Genomic DNA, 11014 nt, shown 5'->3' with positions numbered 1-11014 from the left:
CCAGGGGGCAGTGCTGGTGGTGCATGTTAAGTAGGGGGGGGTTGGGGTTTGGTGGCGCCGCTGCACATTACCAGGGGGCGGTGCTGCATGTTAAATAGGGGGGTTGTGGTGTGATGGCGTCGGTGCACGTTACCAGGGGGCGGTGCTGGTGGTGCATGTTAAATAGGGGGGGTTGTGGTGTGATGGCGTCGGTGCACGTTACCAGGGGGCGGTGCTGGTGGTGCATGTTAAATAGGGGGGGTTGTGGTGTGATGGCGTCGGTGCACGTTACCAGGGGGCGGTGCTGGTGGTGCATAGCACCTCTGGCTCTAGCTCTGTCTGGTGGCCCACCCAGCTCACTGATATCACTGATTGCTGGTAGCTGGGCGGGATGCCCAGTCAGTGAGCTGGGCAGGATGCCTGCCAGAGCGGCACAGGTTGCTACGAGCACTTGGCAACCTGGAACACTCTGGCCAGAAAGGGCGCAGCAGGCACACCTGCCACTTTCCATGTGACCCAATGAGATGCCGCCTGAGAGAACCACCTCAGGCTGCTTCAATTTAGGGAAGGGTCTGTGTGAAGGATTCCATCCTTCTGTCTACTTACTGATTTCCTGTGGGTAGGGCCGAATTAACATAGGCTTACCGGAGCGCCAGCTCCAGACCCAGCACTGAAAATAGGCCCGGCAGGCCCAGATCGCCTCGGCATGTCCGATGGCAATCCAAGCTGGCCGGGCTGAACACAATCAGGCAAAGGCACTGGGAGCTCTCTAGTCAGGTATATTAGGCAGGAGTTTGTTGGGGCCTCGCAGGGCCGTAGCACGGAGCAAATGGACACCTAATTAGAGAGCCGCCTCTGCTGCTACCCATCTGACAGCACCAGGCCCATGATGCTCTTAAAGGAGAAGTATGAGGAGTGCTTTTCACTCACCTCATAGTTCTAGCCGACCTGTGACAATGAGACTGTCACAGGTTGGCTCAGTAGATCGGGAGGTGAGCGAACACATACCGGGTTCGCTCACCTCTCGATCCTGTCACTGCTCTCTGCCGTGACAGGGGGAGGGGCTTCTTCTCTCCAGCGTCTGAAGCTGGAGAGTGACACAAGAATGCGGAAGTGATGTCATATACATCAGTTCCGCATTCTGACAGCGGACCGGAGGGAGCTCGTGTACTGAGCTCCCTCTGATCCCCTGTGACAGAGGCCGTATGCTGGTCCCGGGCTCGCACCGGGCACAGTGGAGCCGGGACCGGCGTGACAACGGGAAGGGGGTGCGCATAGGGAGGCGGGGGACACGGGCCGGCAGCTCATACAAGCGATCCGCCGGCTCTATAGCCAGCGGATCGCTTGTATGTTAACAGGCATCGGTGCTTGTTTTTAAATCGGTGGTGTTTCCCGATTGCGCGCGCCCTGCAGCGCGTGCAGGTGGTCGTGGCTGAGCGGACGTCCAAAGACGCCCGCTCAGATCTAGAGACCTCTCGGCCGGCCGTTTTTTTACAACGGCCGGCCCTGAGGTGGTTAATCTGGACCTGCCTATGGGTCATGTCTGTCCATTGGGGAATTACTCGGTAAACTTCCACATCCCCTGACATAGCTGATTACAGGCTGATGTCTCGCTGCTCATTTGTGGCTTGATCTGGTGAAGGTCTCAGGTCTATGGTGGCAGGCCAAGGCCTTCTACAGGGTTATTCACAAAAGGGTGAGGAGTTTGGAGAAGGCCGGAGAAGTGAACAATCTAGGACAACATAGCTGAACTAGAAACATTCTCCCATTCAGCTCACTTTTCAGTTCGGCTATGTTGTCTTAGATTGTTCACTTCTCCTTCCTTCTCCAAACTCTTCACCCTTTAGTGAATAACCCTGTAAGTGTGATCGCTCAATGGGAACATCAATCAGATAGGCTAAAAACTATTTGCATTGCTCTCGCTCTTCCCCGAGAGATGCCATCTTGTCGTACCTAGGGGGTTATTTACTAAAGAGCCGGCTGATCCCTCGGCTCCCTTTGGCCGCCTCTGCCCTTCGGTTCAGTCAAACCGAAGGGCTGCTGTACTGGCTAATCACAATACCCCGTGATCTCACGGCTGGCTCTGCCCAGTTGTAATAACAGATAAGAGTCCCCAAATGACCTAGGGACGCTGATCTGTCATGAAATAAAACCAACTGGGTGCAGCCGGCCGTGACATCACAGCCTGCTCCGCCCAGTTCTTATTCATTGAACGGGACCTGCTAGAAGACTCTGGCAGGTGCCGGCCAATAGGAAACAGTTTGTCTGGGCTAGCTGTCACTACTAGCTTCGCCCAATTGTTTTTCTTTTTTTTATACTTTTTTCTTTAAAATATATATATTTTTTCCTATTTTTTTTACATTTTTAAAATAATTTTTTAACTTTTTTTTTTTTCATTTCACTTATTTTCTATTCTGGTCGGTGCGTCGGAGGAACTGAGCAGAATAGCCAAACCGAATGCCGCTCGGTGGCATTCGGCTATTCAATCACAGCCCTTCAGCCCCTATGAGAATAGGGGCAAACGTCAGCAAGTGAGCTGCTGGAGCTTTGGCTCAGCCAATCCAGATGTTGGATCGGATGAGTCGAAGTCCCTCTGACCTTCGGGTCAGCCGAACATGCAGAGCATGACCGAAGGCAGCCGATGTACGGTTGAAATCAGCCGCGCTGACCCAGAGTGAATAGCCGAATGTCGTTCGGCTCACTTTACTTCGGCTGCGCTATTCACTCAGCTGCCTTTGTGAATAACCCCCTATGGTTCCTCTAATGTCTATGGCCACCCTAAGACGCCTCGCCTTCCCCATACTAGAGAAGTGAGAGGTATTTACTGATCAAAGGATTGTGTGTGGGCGATGGCGCTCCTCGCCCCGCCTGGTGTGTATTCCAAACAATGGTTCACAATACACGAGCCTTGGAAATCCACACTGCCAGCCTGACAATAGAAAACAAATGCTGAGCTGTCAATAAGTCCACCATTCCATTGTGCTAGCTCGAGTTTTATTCTCATTGACTCTCAAGGAAGCTTTGTTGGGTTTCCTGTAACCTTTGCAACTCATAGGTGTTATAAACCGCCCTGTAAAACGCACGCACTGCGCACTGTAGGTAATTTTATCCCGCAGACGGCGACAACAGAGAGACATCAAAGTCGAATCCTCTTCACCGCCAGCGCAGAGAAATCCCTGATGGTTTAAAAAGGGACACGTCCCCTGCAATGTGTACAAGTAGGAGCTTGCAGCGCAGTGCCTGCTTCATGGGAAGATGGGGAACTGATCTCCGTAACTTCCAAGAATGGGTGTCAGGCTGCTCGTACGTCACATGACGCCGGCGATGCAGCTGATCGGAACAATGCACAACACCCAAAGACCAGCCAGCAAGAGTCAAAGCGAGGGTGGCCGCAGAGCTGTAATGAGTGTGTGAGCTGCCCTTGGTGCAATGATAATTAAAGGAGAATTATGAGGCGAGTGATTTTCACTCAGCCTCATAATCTGAGCCGACCTGTGACAATGAGACTGTCACAGGTCGGCTCAGTAGATCGGGAAGTGAGCGAACACATACCGTCGCTCGCTCACTTCTCGATCTATCCCTGCAGAGTGCCGTGCCTGTCACTCACAGCTCCCTGCACGGATTCCCCCACTCCCCTGTCTGATCCTCCAGCGCTGAATGGCGGAACGGACGGGGCGGGTACAGCTGGCTCTGCCTCTAGATAGGCAGAGCCAGCTGTCACTCACGCAGCTGGGTGGATCCAGACAGAATTGTCAGGATCCGTTCCGGCTGCGGCGTCTCAGTATACTGCGAGCTGTAGCTTGCGGTATACTGAGCTTAAGGTGACGGGAGGACGCCAGTTTGTGTCCTCCCATTACCCTTAGGAGAACTATGGGGAAAAGCCCTGACCCCATAGTTCTCCTTTAAAGCAGAACTCCGGATAATAAAATTAATAACCATTGCAGTGGGGCTCCCCCCCTCCCCGCATTGCAAGAGTTAAATGCTTGTTTGTGTCTAGGTTAAAAAAAAAAAGTTTGACTCACCCGAACATCGGATCCGGACGGCCCATAGGCCCCTCTCCCCCCCCCCTCCGCAGCAAAGGTCTAGAGATCCTCAAGTCATCATGCTCTATATAAAGGATGTGAGCATGCTGAAGGACATACCATCGCTGCAGCGGAGGAGCAGACAGTCAGGAGGGAATGCTAATCTGAGGGTCGTGTGAGTATAACTTTTTTTTTTAACCTAGAGACAAATGAGCATTTGCATTGCAAGGTGCGCAATAAAGAGTGTCTGCGAGGACATCAATGGGGCTCCGCAGGTTTCCTTGGATGAAACAAACTCTACTTAATTGGAACTGAACACTGGCCAGAGGGAGGATCAATGAAACTTGAAGTGAAACACCAGCCCAGCCCTTTGTCTGTGGATAGAGGACAGAAGCAAAACACCCGTATCAAATTTGTATTGCTTCCTTTGGTGCCAGTGAGATTTGCCCAAACTTTCTTTGTTATTATCCAGATGACACCCTGTCACAATTTTTAACATAAAGGGTGTCACCGAGACAAGTCAATAGAAATCTTGCAAGGACTGACATAGAGCGCAGTGAACACCTGACAGCGTTTGTAACCCTTTTTGCTATACAGTACTAAAAAAAGAAGGTGTTTTGTTACTCTTGGGGGTCTTTTGCAGATCCATTTTCCCTGCAAATCTTTCCGAACATTTGTACCCTACGATTAGACGTAAAAAGGGACGTTCTTAGATATAATTTCTTTTCAGATTGAATGTATATTTAATGTAATACTGTATTATGGCCACTAGATGGAACTGAAGAGAACAGGAAAGAAGTATTTATTTCCTATGCTCCTCAGCTCCATCTAGTGGCCATAATACAGTATTACATTAAATATACATTCAACCTGAAAAGAAAATATACTAATAATGTTTGTTTCTGCGTCTATTCGCACAGAATGAATGTTTGAAGGATTTACAGGGCCAATGGATGGCCAGTGAATTATTTATAAATAGACCCCTTGGTGCCTCTGTTGAACAGTTTCCGTCTTACTCTCTGTCAAAGACCTGTACTCCTAATGACAGGCACAGGAAGTAATGCGATATCTTCAAAAATGGGGACCAAAGAACATTTCACACGTTTCCTGCGGAGTCGCAGAAAATGGATCTGTGGGTGACCCCGCCATCACCACCCAGGCAGGGGTGTCCCGAGGCCGGGTGTCACCCGGTTCCCAGACCGGGTGACACCCCGCCGTGACATCACCTCGTGCGTGCGCGATGACGTCATCGCACATGCGCGGCCACCTGATTGACGCCTGCCTGCGGCCATCTTGGTGATGGACGCCGGCAGAAAGAGGAGAGGATGTTCACCCGGCAGGGTAAGGCATGCCGCAGGGTCCCCTCCCCTCTCCTGACACTGTCGGGCTCTCAGTCCATGACCGAGTGCCTGACTTTTTAGAGGATGTGACAGCAAAATGACTGTCAGTCATTTTGCTGTCACCGCTGCAATGGTGTCACCCGGGTGCGGGCTGTACCCCCCTTGTGACACCGCTGCACCACAATAGTCAATGTTTCAATGGCTTCCGTCACAGGAGCTGGCTGTGTACATTAGCCATCAGGGGAGATTCCTCCATTCATGCTGTTTAGTGTTGATGCGGAATGGAGTGATTTCTCTCATCCACCCCCGCAGGGCTACATTTACGGTGTACGGCCGTCTTTAGTCTTCCCCTTTCATACAGAGCAACCAAAGTAAGGTTTTCGCTGGACTGACACTTCAACCCCTTAGTGACCAGTGACGTCCATAACACGTCACTGGCACCGGGCCCATTTAAACAGACTCTGTTTACATTTGTAAAGCCGACTGTCGACTTTACAATAGAAGCGATTCCGGCGTCTCTGGTGTTGCCAGATCGCTTCTCCGGGCCGGCAAACGCCCCGCCGTGTTTCCCGAGCTCCGCTTCACCGAGATCACTTGTATGCAGCATGCATACAGGGGGGAGCATTGAGGAACCTGGCATTGGGGCAGCAGAGAGAAGAAATCCGGCCCTGGCCATGTGGTCAATGATGTCACCACCTTATGTGCAGCTGTAGGGTGGGGAATGCCTGGGCTATAGCTGATTGGGTTGGCACTGTCGGCCTCTTTCCAGGTTTAGATGAGCTTCGGTTCGGATTTAAACCAAGCTTACCCCTAGTAATCATCCATTGATTTCCAGAGGTCTTCATCGTTCTGCCCTGGCCAGCTTTGGAATGAATAGGACTGCGGGGAGCATTGGCAGTAAGCAGAAGAACATCTCTGGAGCTATGGAAAGAAACAGAGGAGTGGGCAGACATCCCAACCTGCAAAACCTTATTTCAGGGAGGTTCCCGTCTCATTTCAGGGAGGTGCCCTTTCTTATTTTCTTTTTTTTACAGCGGCCGTCGTCAGAATATAAAAGAAATAATAATGATAATAATATATGAGAGATATATATATATATTTCTCTATAACTAGACATCCACAACATATAATTGATTCTTCCAAGCATCGTTCTGAGGCTACTCTAGAGATCACATGACCTTCCTCCAGGAGGCAAGCCTCACTCTGAAACCTTACCCGCTGATATCTTACTGGAAAGGTTTTAGGTCACTGAGCTGTACAAGCATATTCTAAAATAGTTCTACATGTCTAAACCCTGAGATGTATGTCTTAATGTAGAGGAGATATTATTAGTTGGATGTTCCATTTTTAGGTACTGAATTTGTTTTACTTTGGAGGACATTTGGCCATTCAGTCTCCGTAGGAGTAACAGTATCATGACCCGGGGCCTGATTGGCACTTCTGGCATTGGGCCGGGATGTCTCCGAGAATTCATTGTCTGGTATTTCCTCCTGCCGGCTGCTCGGCTTCGGTGACTTCTAATTAAATGTGACCCATATGAATTCTGCCATAGTATTCAGCCGGCAGCGGTGCCAGTGCATTACAGTGTATGTAAAGCCTCACAATGAACTTCTCTTACTTGCTCCCTTTTGGTCTGTCCAATAAACCATTGGCAGCATTTTGTTACATCTGTTCAATAGGTGCCTTGTTGATCCTGCCATAAATCCAGTGAACTCAACCAACCCCCACCCAGTGCTCCACTTCAGATTACAGAACACCTGCCCCATGTTATAGAAAGTCCTAAGGTGTGTCTATAGCCAAAACATTTTATCTTAGTTTTGTAGGGAAGGGTTATAAACCTTGTCAGGCTTTCCTATTGTTCCTCACTTCCTGTTTTCAGGACAACATTTTACCAGACAGGAAGTGAAGCAAAAAGAAATACTGATTTCCTATGCTCATCAGCTCCATCTAATGGCCATTATAAGCTATTATATCACACTACATTCAACCATGAAAATATATTAACCCCTTAAGGACCAAGGCCTTTTTTTAATTTTTTGTTTTACATGTTATGATCCACATTTTAGGCCTGAAAATGACTTAAAACCCCCAAATATTATATATTTTCTGAAAGCCAAGACCCTGTAGAATAAAATGGTGGCAGTTGCCAATTTTTATGCTGCACGATATTAGCGCAACTTATTATCAAACCCAAAAATTTAGACTTATTGTTCTCACTCTGGCATGTGCGGCTATACCCAACATGTGTAGCGCAATGGTCGTTTTAATATGTAAGCGCACCCGACGCGTGTTTACGTCAAGACGCGCGTGCTGGCAGGGGCCTTTAATTTTTTTTAATGATTTTTCCATTTATTTTATTTAATATTATTTTTACAACTGTGTTTTTTTAAAACTTTACCCTAATTGCTATCACATAGGGGGGATTACAAGCCCCCCCTGTGTGATGGCGTTTTGGTGGTGACAGGTCCTCTTGAAGGTGGTGCTGGGGGTCAAAAAGTGTCACCTTTACACTCTAAATAAGCTATTGAAGTGCAGATTGCTCTTCAATAGCTTATTGCTGGGCTTCAGGAGCCCAGCACTTCACATTTTCCACGCGTCAGCCCGTTCCTTTTAATGGGCTGCCGCACGCGTAACAAATGCTAAAAAGACACATATTTGTTATAGCCGCACATGCCACTCTCATTGTCACAGGTCGGCTAGAACTATGAGGCGAGTGAAAAGCACTCACCTCATAGTTCTCCTTTAATGGCTTCATGAGCCCAGCACTGGCAGCTCAGGGACCCGAAGTGATGCAATACGCGTCACTCCCGGTCCCATAGAACAGGGAGGAGATCGGTGAACGGAAGTTTCGCCGCTCTCCTCCCCAGCTTTCCATTAGATCTGTACTATAGGTCACCAGTGTTTATGGGGGGTAATATTAGGGATAATATGGTAAACCGCCAAATGCGTGGTTAAACAATGCATGAAGCTCACAGCTCAAACTGCAGCATGAGCGTCTTTTTAGCATTTGTTACGCGTGCGGCAGCCCAAAAGGAACAGGTTGACGCGTAGAAAATGCGAATAAATGGTCATGCGCGCCACAAGTTCATGCCAAGTGTGAACGGGGTCTTAGCTCACATTAACACCTTTGCATTCTGTGAACGCGCGCCAAACGCACACATAAACGCGTGCTTTTACAAAGACGTGCCAAAATGCAAAACGCGCTTGCGTCGCTATTTATGTGCAATGGCACCCCAAACGCGGCCAGGGAAGCAAAAAACATGAAACGCATGTCACAGAATCTACCACATGTGCTTTTTTGCTGCGTTGCTCGCGCGTTCAGGTCCTCATGAAACTCAATGGGGATGCACAGCAAAGGCAGCACACAAACGTACATGAACACGTGCACCTTCCCGGGAACGCCACGGTGTGAATGGGACCTTAGCGCGTGGACATGTGTGAGTCATACCGAGGTCACATGGGAGATTCTTCTCTCTCTAGTGGAGGCTCAGTGACTACAATGTAACAAATCCACTTCCATGCCGTGCGTGTCATTAACCAATTCACTGCTGGATGAGGGTCACCTGCTGAACAAAGGAGCCTCAGGCCTCGTTCATGTGGATGGCCGAGGGGCAGTAATAACAAGCGGATGATCTGCATTTTTACTGCCACCCAACCCCCCACCTGAACTCCGGAATAAACAAATATTGTCCTCATACAGGAAGTCATGTGTATTCTTCCTGAAATCTGGGCGAGCTGTGTGTATTTCTTCCAGGTCTGTGCAGAAACTTGGAGCTTCCTGAAATAAAGAGCGGTCACTGCTGCTCTCTCTCCTTGTGCAGGGTGACTGGTCTTGTCTCCGCCCCCTCCTGTAATAAAGACCAGTCACTGCTGCTCTCTCTCCTTGTGCAGGGTCACTGGTCATATCTCCGCCCCTCCTGAAATAAAGACCGGCCACTGCTGCTCTCTCTCCTTGTGCAGGGTGACTGGTCTTGTCTCCGCCCCCTCCTGTAATAAAGACCGCTCACTGCTGCTCTCACTTCTTGGGCAGTGGTGCTCCATTGAGCTCTACAAGTCCCTCTTCCGCGTTGGACTTGTAGTCTCTCTGTGAATGGATGACATGGGCGGAGCCACACTCAATTAAAAAAAAATAATAATACAGGAGCCTATGGGAGACTTCCCTTGCAAGTAGAGGGGAGGGGCCATTTAAAGGGGAGGGGCTGTGACCATGTTTCATGTTAGACCCTATATATGGGTCTGAAAGGTGGACAAAGGGCACACAGACATCAATAAAATCCTGATGGAGGTTGTAGTCCTTCTGCACTCCTTTAAGGAAACCCGCACTTACACACTGACCGCCCTGCTGTCGCTGTATGCACTCTTAAAGGCACAGTCCACCTTTTAATAAATGCACCAATAAAGTTTAAATTAAAAATGTGCATTTATTAAATGTTGAAGCCTGAAGAGCATTGCAACTGTGTTCGCTGCGTCACAGGTGCGACGCACAAACTCCTGCACCGTCTACCCTCCAGGTCCGTATGGAGGTATCGACCTTCCGTTACGGGGCTGGAGGAAGCAGACACTGGTTCGATCGCTGTGATGTCACCGCCCTGTCGGGGCACTCTGCGACTCCCTCTGCTCGATCAATCCCTGTGAATGGGTGATGCCCCTGGGTGGGCGGAGCCTTCGTTACTGACGGTGGATCATGATGCGTTGACGTGCGGTGAGCTGCGCTTTCTTCCGATTTGGTTAAAAAAAATGGTGCATCAAGCAAAGGCGCGAATCAGTCTAACTTGCACAACTAGTAATGGCGACTGAATTGCCGCTGACTTATCCTTGTGAGAAGGAACGGTGCCTGGCCTTCATGCTGATCCTGTGGCTTCAGTTCTTTCAGAGACCCTAATTAGCCTGCTGATCAGGAGTTCTGATCTAACTTGCACCATGCCAATGACTCAGGCGATTCTGAAACAGGGGGCTCAGGATGACAGCCAGCATTGAGTGAGGCCAGTCCCTGTACTTCCTGTGACCACTCCATGACGACAGTTCTAGTGACAGCTCGGAGGACTACAACTCCCATGCTCGTCCCCCGGGCGACACCGCCTGCGTAGGATCACGGAAGTTGAAGTTCACACTCACAGCCAGCCGGGGAGCTCTGCCTGGAACTCCGGCCCACTGTGACGTACTCTCGCTGTATGACGTAAGCGGCACTCCGGCCGACCGCATCACCTCACAGCTCCCCTCTGTGGCTGTGTGAGCGCGTATCCCTCCGCCGGCGAGCCGGACCTAGAGCGCGGAAGGGTACAGCGTTGCTAGGGGGCGCTGAGACAGTGGGAGAGGCAGGAGTGGGACATGCTGGTGTAGGAGTACACAGAGCGCTGCCGCTGCTGGATGGAGAAGAGTAGGATGGAGTGCCCAGCTTTACCAACAGGCTGGAAGAAGGAGGAGGTCATTAGGAAGTCCGGGCTGAGTGCGGGCAAGAGCGATGTCTACTACTTCAGGTACCCGGGGGGACGGGGGGTGCAGGTGACAGGGCATTGGGGTGTGGGCGTAGGGTGACAGCAGTGCTCGGACGGTCCTGTGAGGCACTTTGACAGGTCATATGGTGTAGGAGCAGGGGGAGGAGGACTTTGACAAGCTGTACTCTCTGGTGTAGGGGGGAAGCCTTGAGGAGTCACTGGGCTATAGGGGGAGCCC

The 11014-nt window shown here is 50.2% G+C and overlaps 1 protein-coding gene across 1 annotated transcript in view; it reads left to right on the top strand.

Moving 5' to 3' along the window:
- The window catches only part of MBD2 (methyl-CpG binding domain protein 2), a 77363-nt gene that overhangs the window by 2303 nt on the left and 64046 nt on the right, over nt 1–11014 (top strand). The window contains exons 2-3 of the mRNA XM_018570973.1: nt 9897–9905; nt 10692–10818. Coding sequence (XP_018426475.1) covers nt 10709–10818 — 110 coding nt within the window. The 5' untranslated portion in view covers nt 9897–9905; nt 10692–10708. The remainder of the gene's footprint in view (nt 1–9896; nt 9906–10691; nt 10819–11014) is intronic.

Source organism: Nanorana parkeri, unplaced genomic scaffold, assembly GCF_000935625.1.
Source record: "Nanorana parkeri isolate BGI_ZX_2015 unplaced genomic scaffold, ASM93562v1 scaffold1644, whole genome shotgun sequence".
Taxonomy (NCBI): Eukaryota; Metazoa; Chordata; class Amphibia; order Anura; family Dicroglossidae; genus Nanorana; species Nanorana parkeri.
This window is presented reverse-complemented; position numbering and strand designations above follow the sequence as displayed.